Raw genomic sequence first — 19,488 nt, forward strand, 5'->3', positions numbered from 1 at the left:
ATGCCAAAATGCAATCGTTTTGGCCTGTACTTTAGGCACATATTGTGGAACACCTCCAAATCTCCTGTGTGGCAGAATTCCGTGAGTCCCCTCAAATCTCTTGTTATAGTTTTATCAAATACAATCTTTTCAATGGCTTTGTGAGTGGGTGATGAAGGAATCAACCACTTCTTCTTCCGTGCCTCCTCTGTGGACAAATGGCCATGTTCACAATTGTGGAAATGTTGGTTTGTGGTCCAGTGGTGAACGTTGATACAGTGTAGCATTACTGACCGCCATTTTTCCAGTAGAATTTCCAACGACCCTCCACATGTTTTTGAGCTTCACCAAAGATGGTTGCTGATTGACTTGGACCACTGTGAAATACCTTGCGTATCTTTTTTTTTACCTGCAGCCGACATTTTTTTATTGATTGTTTTTGCAAGATGCCAAACGTCAAATTGGTGATTTATATTTTTGTACTCTTCTCTCATTGTCTTGGCAATTGAAACGTGTCTGTCCGTGGCTATCCGGTCGATCACCATTCCCCGCGATTGTAGTTCTTGCAATGATGCTACAAAGCCAACTTTCTCCATGGCCACTGAGGATGTACTTTGTGACACCTGCACGACCACCGAACTCACAATTTTGTTACTTTCCATGTCCTGAAAGTGGTAGGTGCAGTACTTGGCTGAAAATCCTGGGCTGTCGCACTGTCCATCACCGGCTAGCCTGAACCGTTTGCCCGCGAATGTACTATCAATAGACATTTTTTCCATTCTCCAAGCTTCGCTAATGGCTGGAAATAGATAATCGGTTTGGTATTTGTAGAACTGAGTTTTCGCAATGAAATGGATTCCCACAAACTGAAAGAAAGACTCTAACTTTTTAAAACTTGAACCACTAAAAAGTGCAGCTGCTGCACAAAGTAGATTGCCTGCTGGCAGTTGCCCCAGCATGGGTTGTGCAAACCATGAAAAAGGATGATATTTTGTACAGGTGGCATGTATTTTAAGGTTAGTGCCTCGAATTGCACGAGTCACATTAATCAATGGCTCCCCACATACTTCTCCACCAACCGAATGCCCACATTTCAACAGAATAATAATATCAATCAAACAACTATCGAATACAATGAATTTGGCCTCTTTCCTTATACTGTCACTCTGCATCCCAGCAGGTTCGGCCTGTAACGTTGAGGACATGTCACTCACATGAAAGGTAGAATCTCTGATATCGTCTTCCGCTATGTTCAGTGATATTGATGGTGTTTCATTGTCGTCCACTTCATTCTCTTCCATAGCAAAATCTGTTTCTTCTCCGGCGATGGGTGAATAAAACAATTTCTTCAACTTTCTCGCGGTCTTAGTTTTTGCGGGTGTGGATTCTATGAATTGATCTCCGACTGCATCCGAACTACCAGGAGGACATCCACTATCAATGGCTGGTGCTGGTATAGCTCCGTTGTCAATCACTTCATATTCTTCCCATTGGCACGATGCATCTCCAGTCTCAAGTCCCTGCCAAAAGGTTTGACAAGCAACATCTCTCGTTCGCTTCACTGTCTGTGTAGATCTAGTTCGTACACCCACTCGCAACTAGGGGACAGATTGGAAAAGGGATGTTCAGTTTAAACACAACTTACAGTATTGAACTATTAACAGTGAAAAACAACATAATATAGTGACCAGGACACTAACCTTCTTTTGCTTTCTTTTCTTTGAAACTTTCTTGCCTCGAACTTCAACATCAAGACGCTGTTGCTCCGACTCGTGTGTGCATGTCTCCACTTCCTCTTGCGCTGCAACGACTATATTTTCATGATAAGCACATCCATCACGCACTGACGCTCCATCGACTCCCTGAAACATAGAACTTTCATTAGTATGTATAATAATATTGAAAACACAAAATGTACTTGGGGACCAATACCCACGTACATCTCAATAGCAAAACACGAATGAACGCTTTGTGTAGAACATTCAAACGACAATTATTCACGCATTGTTGATCTAGTTAGATGTAACTGTCAAGATCCATACCTCGGGCTCCTCATAGACTTCCATTGATGATATTATTGAAGATGATGCTTCAGTAACTCCCTGAAACGCAGTAATTGCATTAGTATGGTTTTCTATTTTGTTAAAAAGAACATACACTTTGTGCAGGCGTCAACGGCTCATCTAAATAGACCTGCACAAATGATCAGTTGTCTAAAATAAATAATGGATATCTCAATATGATTCGATTTGCTCGATCGTTGGAAGTGTCACCACCCAGAAATCTGCATCAACTACTAGGGGTGATGTTCTTGTAGAAGAAGCTCCGTCATCTCCCTGAAACATAGTACTTGCGTTAATAAAGAAGGAAGTATAGCGGATGTAATCACGTCATATGATGTCGCTTGATCGAACTGTCAGTATCCATACCTCGAAATGCATAAGAACATCAAGGGACGATGTAACTGCGGTGCACACTTCTGCAAGCTGTTGCGCCGACCCGTAACTGCATGCTCCCCCTTCGTCTTGGAATAATGCTCCATCGACTCCCTGAAACATAGGACTTTCATTAGTAATGAACACAATATTGAAAAAAGAAGACACATAGGAGGGCGACGACAGAAGGACATATCAATGGCTAAAAACGAAAGAAACATTGTGTGTAACAATCATGCTACAAGAATGCGAGATCTGATGATCTCCATCGATGGAACTGTCCGGAAACGTACCTCGAGCATCTGAGTGACATCAACGGTTGTCGTCAATACGTTGGACTCCTCAGCATCTCCCTGAAAGACAGTACTTGCATTATTTTGGATAACAATAATTATAACTAAAAACAAAGACTAGAGGACGAGTACAAGGGTGTACCATTAGGTAAAATAATTACACGATAAATTAGAACTATTGATTTACATGCCTAAAACAAGTCAGTGGCAGAATAGCCAAGTAAGATTACCCGATAGGCGCTTGAAGTGGCTGATGACTGCAATAACGACACGGATGGAGAATCTTCCGCCTTCATATTGAGTGGATACATAAATGGGGAAATTATTGTTAGCTAATGCTACACACTACCGCAAGGCCGAGAGATAAATACGTAAACTTGACTCACCAGTGGAGGGATGTGGACGAATAGAGTGGGAATAGCGGTTGAGAGCAATTTTCGCCTCGCTCGCGGTGTGTTCTTCTTTATTAGCAATGATGTGGAGTACATGTCTGAGCTAAAGTGCCTGCTGCAGATGCGGTATCGATCACCCCTCTTGTCCGCAAAGACTTCTAGGACTCTACTTTCAAGCTCAGACGGTGGATATCCGCAATATCGGACCCATTCTCTTATCCGATCTATTGTCTTAGGGAAAACATGCATTATAGTACCTTCAGATTTATTATGGGTCTTCGAAGGGCAACCGCCAATGGAACAGGCAGGCATTGTGGAAAGTTCTGAAAAGTAAAGATCAACAATTCTCTATGAACACCAATGTGTTAAAAAATTAAATGACACATAAAAGGTTCAATGCAAGGTTCGATTTGGTTCTTGGAACTATACACGTTATTCACATGCGGATAAGTATTTGAAAAACTTTAAAAAAATAGAAAAATAATTTGACTAAACTCAGAACATGTGACTAGTTCCTTGCATGTACTGTCTTGAACGAAAAGAAATTGGACGCAAAATGATTAAGGTACATGGCCTTACCTTGACGAACAAACAGTTAGATGCAGGGATCAGAGTAGTTTTTTGTCGTAGCACAGGGAGCAGTTCACAGGTTGCAAACTGACGAGTTTCCTCGAAGTGGTCACGGAAGTTCACAGAGACGAAGAGCAGATAACCAGCACCTTCACGGGTTGACTAGCAAAGCGCAAAGAAGTTCTCATTAGAAATATGAAGTGGGTTATAAAGAATTCGAAACAGGGGTGTGTTTGTGAATGAATGACGTGTATATGTCGTGGCATTATGCGGTTTGCAGGGGGCCGTCCAGCGTGAGGGGGATGCTTGGCAGGAGACACGGGGTCTGGAGGTAGACATGGGAACAACAACCCATGCTCTATAGACCACTTTGAAGTGTACATGGTCTTTGGCACCTCTTGGCCTTTATCGCTCCCTGACAGCTCCACTTGCCAGCACAAGTACCCCGGTGCGAACTGCCTTTGATAGGGCGGGGGGTGGATTGGGGCGGTGGTCGTGCAGACAAGACTCGTTTGCCGCAGGGCCTCACCAAAGAGAGGCCATCTAACTGCATGTAAGAGGCAGGCTGCAGGATCTAGTACATGGAAGGCAGGGGGGTGAGTTTATAAATACCTCACCCTCCCAGGAGAATATATGGGTGCAGTTCACCCATATATTCTCATGTGGTGTGACAAGACAAGGCACAGGAAGACTATTCAATGGAGACACACTAGATTCATTTAAAAAATCAAAACAACCATTGTTAAAATATATGTTGGGTTTTATTTTAGATCTTAATTTCAATTGAACATAAATAATAAACATTACACATTGTAAAGTTCCGGTTGCAGCACATCCAGGGAAAATCCGCGGTATTGTCCACTGTCGCTGGGGAAATGTTGTCTAATGGCAAGTACCGCACAGGCAGGTATTACTCTCCGAACGCGGTGTCCGAGCCTCCCGTGAAGCCACCAAGTGAAGCAACGATAGGCCACCAGCCTGTACCACCTGTGAAAACGAAAGATGCAAACTGTATTAAAATGACAAAACTTTCTTATCACTGACGATTCAGGTAAAAAATGTCATTCTGCTTTGAAAAAAATTCTATCTAGAAAATGCACAATATGGAACCAATTTACAAGCGTTAGAATGATATGTAGATGTAATTTTATATGTGGGAGATGACCATGAAATAGTAGTGGCATCACTGACATCACAACCAGAGTATACTTACTCGTTACTCGGATTACGCGGACGAACAGTGCCGCGAAGTTCCTGCATAAGCACCATCATCATCCTCAACACGGTCCGTGAGAGGCAGGCTTCCCTGAACTCTGGCAGCTCGGTGATGCATTGCGGACTTGGCTCGCCTTCCGAAATGTAGGCCAAGCACCCGGAATTTTCACAGCAGCAGCAGTTCTCCTCCTCAGTTGGCATTAGCTCGCACCGATTGCACGTGCACCAGGTGGAGACGCCGTCCATGCGACATGGTCCAGGCTCTTCATCCGTTGACTGGTCCTCCCAACTGCCGTCCGAATCCCCATCGTTTTCGCGTGCTTGCCTTTCCAGTAGTTCTTCCTCGGTGTACTCGGGCTCGTACATATACGGCATTATTGTAGCCATTGTGTGGTAAAGAAAGTAAAATAATTTACAGAGATGGTACAGGTGTTCACAAGGCCTAGAAGCGGCGAAGGTAGCGGACCAGAGCACAGAAACGAGTCACAGAATACTCAAAGTAACACAGAGAGAGTAATGGAATCGAAAATCTGCTGCTGTGTGTTGTGAAACGGTGTGTTTATACTTATTGAGGAAAGAGGCGTCCTGCCATTTCCATGGCGACACTTCATTAGCTGAAGCGCAGCGATTGTTGACACGAAACGTGCTTTGGCGTTGAGAAATGGGCGGTACGCGTCTGCTGATGTCAGGCTCAGGGGCGGGGGATTTGATTTAGTGCCGCAAAAGCAGGTGAGCCAGGGCGATGGGGGGAAATGATAGGATTATCAGAAAATGGCGGCTGATTTCGAGTGCGATAATGGACGAAAAGTCGGGTAAGGTCCATAGGAAAGTTTTCTACGATCTACCGAGTTATGCTTAAAAACACATGGCCGAACCGTAGGGACAATAAAAAAAAAGTCCCGGAACTTTCCTTTAATCTATGTATGTCCGCTTATGATTTGTCCCAGGTGACTGTTCTATTTACTCCCCTCCTCATCCTGGTCAGAATGTCCCTCAAACTCACCCGCTTGTAAGAAGCTCACTGCTTCCCGTGAAATCTGATTTCTTATCTGTTGTACCTTCTTTTGTGATCAAAAGAGCATTGTTCCTCATGTAAATGAATAAAGAAAATTAAATGTTGTTCGTTTATCAGACAAGTAATTCAGGAAAACAGAATAAATGTCTTTGATGGTCAACAAGCCAAGTTTAAATTTAGCATGGGCAGGCAATGGCGACCAATGAATTCCCTAGAATCAACTTCCAGCCTGGCAGCAGCTTTGGTGGTACAGCAATGTTGGTACAACACTATATCAACATTGAATTGCAAGATGAGCCACTAAAAAAACAAATTGTGAGTACAAGGTGAGACGGCGATGGGGATGACCACCAAGGGAATGAGTCTGAGGGCCGGGTACCACCCTGAGCTAATAGATGTTGTGACATGGGCAGCATGGGGAGGATCTACTGGTCACTGTTCGGAAACATGTTATTTTTGATGCTTTTCCTCCAGAAACATTAATGTTACACCCAACCTTTTTCTGTTGTTTTGAACCTGTTCTGACCTTTACTTCACTTGCCTTGCTAAACTTGTCTGTTTTGGGGACACTGATCAGTCCCTATGGCTATCAGTTATTCAGCAAACTATTGATGCAGGGCTTGAAGCTCCTAGGGGTCGGGAGTCTTTTCACTGTGTCTCAGTCATTTCTCCAAACCTGGCTTTGGCTTGCTCGGTCTTGTCAAGATTTTCCATGTCTTTAATCTCTGGCAATATTATTTTCTCTCACACCATTTGAGCTATGGGTTGGCTGGTATTATGGAATAGGCGAGATTCCTCAGGTTAAAGAGCACTACCTTCCCCTCTGCTTGGTAGTCTCCAAGATGACTTGAGCCCCCACAGCCTCAGAATGTTTATGGGCTAATCCTGATTTTGGTGCAATACGCCCATATGTCCCTTCTGGTACTTCCACCTTCAAACCAGTCCATACAGGTCACCATGTGTCACAGATGGCCTCAAGAACACACTTTCTCTCGAAGACTGTTCAAGAGTTTTTATTGATATGCTAGCAAAAAGTACCTGTTCTCCGAACGGTTTCTGTGGACAAACAAGACAACACTCATCAATTTATGAACATCAATGATCCTGTCGGCCACTGTTCTGATTCCCTTATCGCTTGTTGTGCTTTGCACTCGGCAGTAAAATGCACTGAGAATGGGCGTGTGGCTGGCTGATATACCACGGAGCGGACGTTGGGGGGAGGCGAGAGTTGGTGTGCTGCTGCAAACTGGGACCTACTATGCTCTCTCCCCAACTGTTGCCTCACCCTGGCGTGGTGCATTTCATTGCGGTGCAAATGTCCCAGCCACTGTGCATTGTAGGGTTGAGGACTGGTCCTTCTACGACCACATTGATGTTTCGCTGATTTCAGGCAACCACCTCATGTGAAGGTGCTGAAATCCAGGGAAATTAGTGGGGTGTCCACATGTCATGTAGTTAGTAATGTCTGGAGGGTCCTAACAGGTGATAACTATGCAAAATTTGGTGCAGATTTGTGGAATTAAGGAACAACACTTCGCCAAGCCACAAACTCACAGACACATTTTGACTTTTGCTGAAATCCAGGGAACGGAGTGGGGTGTCCAAATGTCATGTAGCCAGAATTGCTGGTAGGGTCCTAACAGGTAACTATGCACATTTTGGTGCAGATTGGTGAAACGGGGTGGAATTGTATAAGAAACAAAGCTTTGCCAAGCCACACACCCACACATTTTCACTTTTATAAATATAGATTTGAGAATGGGCTCACTATGGGTCTCTCTCTTGTCTCCCCTGTCCAGTTCCTTCCCTCCCTCATCCAGGCATCCCTAAACCTTAGGATGGTCACTAGAGATCGGTAACCCCTATTTTCTAACAACTGACAGGCTGATCGTTATGTGATAAGGGTAAACACCCTTTCCCCTCTCTGGGAACAATCTAGGTGACTCCTAACATAAGCCCCACAATAATAAAGTACAAGAAGAGGCGTCTTCCAAACAACCAGGTCTCACTTGGTAATTTCCCTGCATGCTCTTGTTCTCCTCATCCTGATGTTTTAGCCTGCCACTCACTTCCTTCTACTCTCCTCCCTTTTCTTCCCCTGCTCTCCTTTTACTTTCCCTCTCTCTTCCTCTAGCTCCTACCCTCCTTCACTCTGCTTCTACGCTCTCCTCCTCACACAATTACTCACCCCACTTTTCTCTCCTGCTCGCCCCTCTCCAAACAACTACTCTCCCCTCTTCGCAATACTATTACACTCCATTACACCCACAACTTCTCCCACAGCTATCCTCCTTTCACTCTGCCAGTCATCTTCTCATTTACTCTCATTCAACCCTGACTCTCCCACTGTTATTCTCACTCACTCACTCACCTTGCATGCACCCTCAGATTCAAGTATCACTTTTTCCCACCAACCAATACCCCACTTTGAACAATTTCAGCAATCCTATTCCACGCTCTTCTGCACTGTCCTTCCTCTCCTTGGTCTGTTGGTCCATCGTCTCCTCCTCCCTTGACCTCACCTGAACAACCCACAATGCCCTGTTTCATGTGCCCCTGTTTCTCTTCCCCGAGCCTCTTCTATTGGCTCTCTCCCCCAGCTAGTTTCCCAGCCGTTTTCTTCCTTCTCCCCAGATGCTGGGTTACTGGTATACAAGCACATATTACAGGCTTTAAGTCCTGCCCACTTTTCACATATGCGAGCAAGCCAGCTTTTGGGAATGGCGGGTTACACAACCTATAGCCATTTTGAGTGTTTGTGCCAGGATTATTCTGAATGTCCAGATGGCCAGTGCGATAAGTGGACCGTTCCACGTTCCTGCTGAAAGTAGGGTCAAGGTTGCATTCTGTGTTATGTCGAGTGTCTGGAGTGCTGGTTAGATGTGCAGATCGCTCCGTGGTCCTGTAGTTCCTTGCTGGCTCTCTCCCGGTTGGGTTGCTAGCTCTTTCCTCCCCAGCTAGGCCTTCTGGGTGACGTAGTCCTATGGGACAAACAGAAACTGGACAGCATTGTGCATAACCGGTAAGGGACAAAAAGAGTTGGTACTTGATTCATGTAGCAAGCCTCAGGTAGAAGGGACCACCACTCCGACCCTTTCACAGTAACTAAATCATGAACAGTGCCAGAGATTTGTTTGGAGGGGTTAGATGCAGAACCAACTTTTTCAGAGAAAATAATTTTGTTTGTTGTTGCGAATGAACAATGTATAGCCACGCAGTCCAGTAAGATGCATCGTATTTTTCTCTGTGTTTTAATTGGTTCACCGTTTGCGGGCAAGTTTATGTAATAAGCAGCAAAGTTTGAGTAATGCTTTGGTAAACCATATATTATGTTTCCTGGTGTTGGAAAGGGGAGTGATTTATTTTTTGGTAGCATGTGTATATTTAGCCTTCAGGAATTTAATATTAAATGCAGAGACACATCTTCTCGCTCGCAGTCAGTATACACTGTGTTAACAGTGGCTTGTTTTATTTCATACAGTTAGTGGGCATGTTTGGTATTTTTACACCTACTTTCCGATAATGGCTCCGATGAAGTAATAATCTTTGACTAATCATCGAATACATCGTTTTCAGTCTAGAGCCTAGTGGTTAATACAGCAATCCACTATGTGACCTATTGTATGGCGTGTAGCAGGAGGCAAGCAACTCAAAGAAGACCAAAGAGTTCCTTAATATGCATGTCTAGTCCGCACACTATGGGTGCCACTAATGTACCAAATGTACTAAATAGTTTGCCATCTACTGGGGCTAAAAGCACCACTGTAAGACGAAACAAAACAAAAGAAACTGGGTACAGAAAAGAGGCCACTGCTGAATTTCTGAAAGTATTATTCCTGTGGTTTCACTTTCTTCTGCTTGCTGTCTATTGGTGTACTCTTCCAGTTGTCATGTGTTGACCTCACCTACATCTTTTATCGCTATGGAATTTTGTCCTTAAAATCTAGCTTTGTAGAGTTAGAATTTAATGGGTCATTTCACCCCATGTATTCACTGAGCTGTATCCCCCTCCCCACCAGTGAGCGTGATGCAGCTTAGTCTTTGATACATACTTCTTGGGGAACATTCAGTCTTCCTCACACTTGATTTTTGTTGGGGTGTCCTGTTCAAAGAGATGATGGTCCCATGTACATGTGTTAACTCCATTAACACACCTTTGCTCTTCTTTTCCGCCTCCTTTGCTTCTTTTCCAGGGTAATGTGGTTTTGTGGAAACCCAGTGACACTGCCATCTTGTCTAGCTATGTTGTGTACAAATCCCTCTTGGATGCCGGGCTCCCTCCAAATATCATTCAGTTCGTACCAGCGGATGGTCCAGTCTTTGGAGACACAGTTACAAGTTCAGAACATCTTTGTGGGATCAACTTCACAGGCAGTGTACCGTGAGTATTCAGTTAATGTAGTCTAGGATTTATTACGTGACCTGCAATATTCTATTTTTTTATTTTTATTTAAATTTGTAGAGCGCACGGCAGCCCGCAGGCATCGAGGCGCTATGTCAGAGCTTAAGAAGGCTTGATTAAGGGTTACAAAGAAGCTGCCCAGTATTACTTGTTACAGATCAGTTCAGAGATAGTGTAAAAAGTGTCCTTTGGCAGTGGTGTGCATGAATGAAAGTATAAATCCTTGGCTCTGTTGCCCGTGCCAGTTCTGGGGGTATTTCTGGGCTTTTCCGTGCAAGGACCCAAGTAGTCCGGGAATATATTCTGGGAATCTGTTGCGAGCTCTGATACTGAATGTGTGGATCAAAAAAATAAATGTACCCAACACTATATATTCTTCCAATCTGTAAATATACACCATAAAACTACACACACATCGCACACTGTTATACCGGAAATAACAAATTCAGGTGACACAAAAAAGGGGCGATTAATGGATTTGCAAAGTTTTTGTGATGTGCCTTTACAAAATATTTCCTCTGTGCAACAGCTACAGGGTAAGGAATTATGACAAAACTACACCCATTGAGCATTAATATGCATGTTTCATCCCATGTGTGCTCTTCCAATGTTGCAGGTCTTTATCATGACACAAAAGGTGGTGTATAGTAGCAATGTGCAAATATGTGTGTATTAGGCTTGGTCAGTTTGTGACATCTTTGATTCCAGTCACTGGATGGCCTGCTGAGGATCATGAGGGAACACTGCTGCACAAGCCTAGAAGGAAGCAGCGTCCATATAGAAAATGTGGGTCTGCATTAAGCTATTCCACTCTGGTGGTGCAGCACAAACTATTTTCTAAATCTGTTCCATACTGATCCTATAACCAGCACACAAGAACTTGATGACCAAATGCTGGCTTCAGCTCAACCAATCAATTCTGTTTTCTGCTCCCCGCATGCTCATTCATGACTGTTCCCCTTACTCCTACGTCCCGTCCCCTTTCCTTCATCGTGTATGGGAGTCGCTCGCGAGGGACGGGAACAGAACATTTTTCAACATAAATAAATTGCCTTTCCCTTTAAATTTAGTTGTGGGGGCGTTGCCCCAGGAGCAATGCGCTACCTTGACACTGCCAACCGGTGCCACATCCCAGTCCTCTTTTCTGCATCGACAGGAGCAGACCGACTTCACCAGCGCTCGTGGTTGAGTCATGGCGTGGCTCATAATTCCTGACGTTTTGTATCTTTCCAGTGTCATCTTTTGTGTTTGTCTCAATTCTAAATTCTAATCTTTACAGATACACCGTACACAGGTGCCTCTCCCCCCCCGCGCATGTTGACCGCGGCGAGTGCCCGTATTTCGGCGGTTCGTTTCTCACATCGGAACCGCATGCCCTCTTCTTCCTGTTGCTTGGTGAAGACCACGGCTGGGAAGGCTGCTCAGCATGCGGCACACTTATTCCCTATCCCTAAAGAATCGGCTGGCTCGGTGGAGAGAGCTGTTCGCTAGGTCTCCACCAGAACACATAAAGGAGTACGTGAGGAGGCAAACCAAAATGATAAGTATACTATTCTGTAAAGCATCCCGCAAGGGTGACCCCTTCCCAGGGAAGTCTGCCAGCGGGAGGGGCCAAACTGGCTCTGTTACCGGAAAAAAAGGTACTGAGGCTAAAGTAGCTGCCGGTCTAACGACCGAGGGATCCAAAAATCCTCCCAGGCCCGTCGCTGAGGAGTCAAGCGGCTTACACAGCGGGGCACGTCCCGAGGGGCTCTGCTCTAATACCGGGCCTATGCCCAAAGCGACCCCTATACACAGCGCAGATAGCAATTCCGGCATCATGGCCAAGGGCATCAGCCTACAAGGCCCGTGCCTGAGGTGTAAGGAAGGGCCGAGCCAATGCGTCCAAGCAAAAAGGCCAAACCCAGGCCCAGTGCATCCATGGAAGGACTATCAGCATGAGGTGTACGGGCTGACAAAATGGCGGCTCATGTGGACACAATGGCGGCTCTGCCAGAGGCTCGTCAACCCAGTGAACCACACAGACGCGACACCACGGCCAGGGCAGAATGGTCTCTGGTAACTATGCCACTAGGTCACATGGTGCACCACCTACCCGACCACAGCGGGGCATATGCGCTACACAAAATCGACATATGCAAAAGACGAGCACAGCGGGGGTAGGCAGCAAGTGTACACAGCTCAGAGCTGGAGGTGAATGCTCCATGGCAGGACCAAACTCGAGATTGGGCGGAGCAATAATGTGGCGGTAATAGCGTTACTGCCTCATTTTTATCGCTTCGCTGAACTCGTGATGAGGCCCTCGATCTGGTATACCACTGCAGAAGGACGTGGCTAGGAGGGGATGGACCAAGCCACACTCCACACAACCAGTCAAAAAAACACTGGATGCAAAGTATAGGCAGGTTATCAGCGATTTGCTACTCTTGTCTGTGCACCCTCAACCTCTATCATCTGTCATCGCTGCAGTGTCCATGTAGGTCCTAGAAGCCTATGGCAGAAATGTGTACTCTAATGCAGAACTCCACCTCAGGCAGGCCAACACGGACGCCATCCTGGCCGCTGCAAATCAAGGTTGTGATGTGAAATTGCAGACTTCCTCCCAGACCTGCCAGCCCACAAGCAAGCCTCATTCAAGGCGGGTTGGACTGAGGCCAAGATAGTGGCACAAGACCTGATGAAAGCCACAGTTGCGCACATTGATACGGCAGGGAGAGCCATATGCGTAGCAACGGACATGAGACGGACGGCCTGGCTTAGACCCACCAGGTTCAATCCCGACATCCAGGAAAGAAAAAGCAGCTCCCAGACAGCCAAGTCACTGGCTAGTCTTACTAAGCCACCATCCAAGAGTATGCAATAGCTTTGGGCAGAGGCAGGCTCCAGCAGACAGGGGTCGCACAATTGTCCGATTCTGAGGTTTCCAATACCGCAGAGCTAGGCAGCCAGACTGGTCTCCCAGTCAGCATCGACAGAAGCAACAGAAATCTTCTCATAAGGGGTTTTTCCAGTCCCCCTCCCAAGCCCCAGCCTCGGAGACAAAGAAACAATGATGGGATCCTTTGGATCCACAGCACTCCAGTAGGAGGCAGGTTAGCCCTCCACTTTCAGTTCTGGCAGACTCTTTCATGGACCCATGGGTAGTTTCAGTAGTTTCTCAGGGCTTCCATCTCCCCATTCCATGCCCCATCGGACCCTGCTCTCTCCCCCGCTCCAAATCGGGACACCATCCCTCCTAGCGGAGATACGCTGCTTATTGCGAGCAAATCGGTGGAGGAAGCCCCTATTGCTCAGCGAGGTTTGGGATTTTACTCTTGCATCTTCGCGATTCAAAAGAAGAAGCAGGCAGGTCCTAGATCTATCCTTCTTAAACATGTACCTGCCCTAGTAGAAGTTCAAAATGTTTACGTTGGCACTGATAGCTGAGTCTCTGTCCGGGGGAGACTGAAAGTGCTCCCTGGATCTGAAGGATGCATACTTGTACGTCCCGATTTGGCAGCATCATCGCTTGTTCCTCAGGTTTCGGATCATGGGGTTGCATTTCCAATACAAAGTCCTACCGTTTGGCCTCACGGCAGCACCAAGGGTGTTCACGAGGCTCATGAATGCGGTGGTGGCGCTGCTTAGGTCAGAGGGCCACCATATATATCCGTACCTCGGCAACTGGCTAGTCATAGCGGAGTCACCAGAGCAAGTCAGGAACACATCTCACAAGCTCAAGAGCATTCTCTACGATATGGGGTTCTCAATCAACTTCCAGAAGTCACAACTACAGCCAACACAACCCCTAGTGTTCCTCAGACTCTTGTGGGACACTCACAAGCAGATGATATTCCCCACAAGGGAAATGGCAGTAGCAATCAAAGCGGCAGGGAGGCACTTCCACAGCAGAGCAGTAACCACGGCCTGGTGGTATCAGCACCTATTAAGGATAATGACAGCATGTCTCCTGCTGGTTCCTCACACGAGACTCCAAATGAGGAGTCTGCAGCTACATTTTTCAGCGTCATGGGGCCAGGAAAATGGTTCACAATCACAGCGGTTAGAATACCTGCAAACCATCTCCAGGATATTGGCTGGTGAGGCAGTGCACCAACCTCGTGGCTGGCAGAAAATTCAGACAGCACAATCCGGAATTTACGATTGCAACAAATTCCTCCCTCGAGGGGTGGAGAGCCACCCTGGGCAGTCACACCGTGCATGGTCTGTGGTCGAAGGTCGAACAGCAGAACCACATCAACTGGTTGGAATTGATGGTGATATGGCTCGCGCTCAAGGCTTTCCTTCCAACGGTCAAAAGCAGTTTGGTCTGCATTCAGACAGACAACTCAACTTGCATGTACTAGCTCAACAAGCAAGGGGGCACCAGGTCTCCCCCCTCTGTGCAGGCTTGCCATCAACATATGGGAGTGGGTTATCCCCCAGAGCATCTGGATCTCAGCAGTCCACCTCCAGGGGGAATCAAACCTAGAGGGGGACAGGCTCAGCAGGCTGGGTTCCGACAATTACGAGTAGCAGTTGAACCAGAAGGTCCTTCTGGGCATTTTCAACAGGTGAGGTCATGGTAACATTGACCTGTTTGCGACAGAACACAACCTGACATGTCAGCAGTTTGCATCCTGGAGGGGTCAGGGTTGAGGCTCCATGGGTGATGCATTGCAGCTGCAGTGGGACGGAATGTGGGCTTATGCATTCCCACCAACCCTCCTGCTTCACAGGGTTATTTGAAAAATCAAAGAAGCTCATCAGCTGCGACTAATCCTAATAGCACTCCAGTGGCCGGCCAGGCCTCGGTTCTCGGACCTCCCGCTGATGTCGAATCAGCCTCTGGTTCCCCTCCCCCTAGGGATGAACCCACTCCTGATGCAGCAGGGTGGAGCAGTGATTCACCCCTCACCGTAGGAGTTATCCTAGCGGCCTGGTCCCTGAGAAGATTACTCTGCAGCACCTCTATCTATCTCGGTACAACCTAGAAATTATCTAAGGGGCCAGGAGCTCTGCTACACGTAGAAAATACAAGAGCAAATGGATCTGGTTTTGCTTCAGGGCCGTACAGGCAGGTGTGGATCCACTAACATGCACTCTAGACCAGGTGCTATCATTCTCAGCGCATCTAGCCAGATCAGGGGTTCAGGTAGATAAATGCCAGACCTACCTGGCAGCCATAGGCGCCTACAGGAATTTGGAGAGGAATTTGTTCTCTACTTCCAACCCAATGGTGGGGTTAACAAATCAGGCGTTTGCACCCAGTCTGGGACCTCAATGTAGTCCTCAGCGCGCTTGCGCATAAGCCTTTCGAGCCCATGGCGACATTAGACATCAGAATAGTCACAATCAAGACAACGCTCCTGGTGGGCCTCACCTCGGCATGCACAATTAGCAAAATGGAGGCGCTAGTGGCAACAGAACCGTACACTACGTTCCATCAGGACAAGGTGGTGCTCCGCACTCACCCTGCTTTTCTCCCAAAAGTGGTGTTCTCGTTCCACCTAAATGAGGAAATCCTCCTTCCCACTTTCTTCTCTAATCCCACTGAAGAGGCGGAGAAAGTGCTGCACTGTCTTGACATCAGGAGAGCATTAGAATTCTACCTGGATAGGACTAAGGATTTCCACAAGTCAGACGCCCTGTTTGTCACCTTCGGCGGATCGAAACCAGGTGGTCAAGCGTCCAGTGCCTCAATAGCGAGGTGTATGGTCTCAACCATTCACAAACCGTACACAGTGCAGCGTAAAGTAATATCAAATAACATGTACATGCACACGGTCAGGGCCAAGGCAACAGCAGTCGCTTTCCAAAGACATGTACCATGGCAAGCAAGTAGCAGAGTGGCGACACAGACCACCCCATCAGCCTTCTGCAAGCATTACTGCCTGGATGCCAGTGCATTGTTTGACGTGGCTTTCGGCCAGGCAGTGCTGTGAAATTTGTTCGCCTGGGTTTGGCAACAGCACTCCACCCTGGGGCTTCAATCAATGGCAATCGCCCGTACAGGATGGAGGAAAGGGGATGGGACGTAGGAGTAATTACAAGTTCCTCACCGTAGTGACTAACGTTCTCCTAGTCTATATTCCCATTTCCTCCATACGTCCTACCACTCCCCCGCCCTAAAATAAGTAGTAAAGTTGATAGGCGGATTAATACAGCCGACGTGTCAAAGGGGACTGATGTGTGGCACCGGTGGGCGGGGTCAAGGGAGCGCATGCTCCTGGGGACGCGTCCCTGCATGCAACTAAATTTAAAGGGAAAGACAATTCTTTCTGGTGAAAAAGGTTCTGTTCCCGTCCCTCGCGAGTGAGTAACTTGTAATTTCTTATATATTCCTTCCTTTGGCACTGCATTTCACGCTGTTCAGCCCCCATCTGGAACCACTCCTTCTGAATGGACCCTACCATACCTCTTCTTCCCTGCATGCTTAATACTAAATGTCCTGCTTTCCACGACTATGAAATTCATTATCTAATTTATCCTCACCAAACTCAAAGCTAACATGATGGGTGCTCTCATGAATTCCTGCATCGACTACAAGAATTCTCTCTGCTCTGGTCGGCCTCGATTACCAGATTGCGCTTGATTCAGAACGTAGCTGTCTGTCTTATGTTGGGGTGTTTCTCTGCATTAGTTCCCGGTCAAGGAGCGAGCAATTTTTAAAACTTAGTTAAATCCATCTATGATGCCACTTCCTCCTACCTTTGTGCGTAATCGAGCTCTACCAAACGTTATGTTATGTGAACTTTAAAGCGCACTGTCACCAGAGGCATCTTGGCGCTAAGAAGGAGAGAGGGAGGAATACCAGTATGGCCAAATCATGAGTTAGAAGAGCAGGGTCTTAACAGATTTTCTAAAGGATAAATGGTTAGGTATCGCCCTAATCTTAGGTGGCAGGTTGTACCACAATTGAGCCACGGCCACCGAAAAAGCCTGACCACCAATCTGTTCACGACGGTATGGGGGGACCACCAATAGATCGGCTGAAGAAGAGCGAAGTAAACGTGAGGGGAAGTAGCGTACAAACTTTGACTGGAGATAGCACCAAAGTTCAGCTGGCTCCGCCCTCCTCTCCATCCCAAGGTTTTACAGCTACTTCCATGTACGTGGACATTTCAGAGCCTTGCGTACTTGGCATTGGTACATGCTACCAGTCGCACTTTGCTTTCAACATAACCGTCTCCAGTCCATAGCTCTTTTTAAAACCTCTTTTTGGCATATAGTCAGCACTTTTGTCCTCCAGCATAGTTGCCAACATTATCCATTTTCTTTGCTTTCTGAGACTTGCAGTGCGAGTTTTATAATTGGAAAAGTGGAAATAGAAGTCCCAAAATACAAAGAAACAAAAACGACTGGATAAGCACCTACAGCTAGGAATGGGCCATGTTGGCAACTATGCTCCAGTCTGTGCAGATCAGAGCCAAGGGGCGGGTCATTCCATACTGTGTGCTCTATAATTCATTGCACTCACTCGCTACTGAATAATCTAAGGGTGCTTCGTGTGCCATGATGTGTGTGGGGGTGTGTGCATCTTAACTTTTTTTGTGGTCAGATCATCTTGCATTACCACCTTTGTTTCACATGTGTGGGAGCTTGTGTGAACATTGGTATTGGACTGTAAGTAACTCGTGGGAAGGGGTGTGTTTTAGTGACTGTTTTGTTTATCTATTTTGGGGATATTGGTGTGCCATCGTGCGTATTCTGGAATTCTTCCTTAGCCAGTTCTGTTTAAGGCCATACATATTATGGGATATACCTTGTGGTCTGGTATGTATGACTGCTAATGGGATGGGTGGGTCAGTTCGAGTTTCTAGAACACGTGGGCCGGGGTGCGTCTGTTACTTTTGCAACAATGCACACTGGGATGTATGAATGTATGATGGGTGTGACATTAATCATTTCTCTGTAGGGCACTGCCCAATCAGCTTGGAGAAGATTCGTCAACAAAGGCAGCCTCACATTGGGCCTGGAGATTGTGCAAAACTGTCCAGCATTTGGACTTTGTGTGCATACTACGGGTGAAAGTCCAGAGAAATGCAGGCAGATGAACGTTCTGTTTTCCACGTTTATGTGGCCCATTGTTTAATTTTTACATTCTGAAATGGTGTGGATTTCAATAATGGATCGCCTTCTACATTTCAGGACTTTCAAGCGCCTTTGGAAACAAGTATCTGAGAACCTGGACCGGTACCGCACCTTCCCTCGGTTAGCAGGAGGTGAGAAACTTCCCATTGATTGGTCCAAAAGCTGCAGCATATGATCCATCTCGAAAAACTGTAGACATGGGTGGACTGTCCATCAGGCCGATTTACAGACGGGGCGATAACATTGGAAGGCTGTCAGGGCAGTGTCTGTCAGATGACAATGAGCCTGACATGTTATTTTACGGATTATGGCGAAGCCCAAATAGTCAGTAAGAGGCACCAGCCTTGCAGAAAAGTGTGGTAGGTGGGCTGACATTAAACTGAATGACTGGGTGGGCTACATTTATAACTTCGAATGAACCGATTCTAGGCAATGCTCTTAAATGTAAGGTGCAGAAAATCAAAGGAAGATGCCACACCATTTTGCCTTAAACGTGTTTTTAAAAGATGTTTGAAATTGTCGAAGTGAGATTTGCAAACTAGGATGGTAGATTACTTCCAAGTGTCGGGCATAGAAGCTTTGCCAGTGCTTCCACCCAAGAAAGCTGACTCCGTGTTCTTGAACCTCTCTTGCACTGCGTAAGACTGTTGACCGCCTCCTCTAGCCCCCAAGGCTCCAGCAGTAGTGGGAACATAGGACTGCACAGGATACAGTACAGGTTTACGTGACAAGAAACCGTGCCCAGGTTGATATTTTTAGAATCAAATAATTAAGCATTATTGCCTGTGCCAGTTGGCAATACAGCCTCTTATGTGTCCACAAGTGCGACTAATGGGACCGAGAAATTTAGGGGGTATAAGAAGGAGGGCCGAAGTTGACAAAATTGGCTGTTTTGCTTGCTGGCGTGAGCAATGCCGCTGTAAGCAACTGGGTATTCTCAAAGGTGGCCTGACTGCCCCGCTGCCATGTCTTCAAGCCGTGGAAATGAAGAACACAAGTCCGTTCTTCATTTCCAAAGCACTGGGGTAGCACCGCAAGGAAGCCAGGGAGAGGAGAAGGCAGAAGATACACCGAAGCTTGTAGAAAGGAGCGGCCCTGTATGTTTTTGGGGCGA

At 46.6% G+C, this 19,488-nt stretch overlaps 1 protein-coding gene across 1 annotated transcript in view; it reads left to right on the forward strand.

Moving 5' to 3' along the window:
• The window catches only part of ALDH4A1 (aldehyde dehydrogenase 4 family member A1), a 442,959-nt gene that overhangs the window by 167,155 nt on the left and 256,316 nt on the right, over positions 1–19,488 (forward strand). The window contains exons 8-9 of the mRNA XM_069611079.1: positions 10,093–10,280; positions 18,432–18,505. Of these exons, the coding sequence (XP_069467180.1) occupies positions 10,093–10,280; positions 18,432–18,505 (262 nt within the window). The remainder of the gene's footprint in view (positions 1–10,092; positions 10,281–18,431; positions 18,506–19,488) is intronic.

The sequence above is a fragment of the Ambystoma mexicanum genome, chromosome 8 (assembly GCF_040938575.1).
Source record: "Ambystoma mexicanum isolate Mex_15411 chromosome 8, UKY_AmexF1_1, whole genome shotgun sequence".
Taxonomy (NCBI): Eukaryota; Metazoa; Chordata; class Amphibia; order Caudata; family Ambystomatidae; genus Ambystoma; species Ambystoma mexicanum.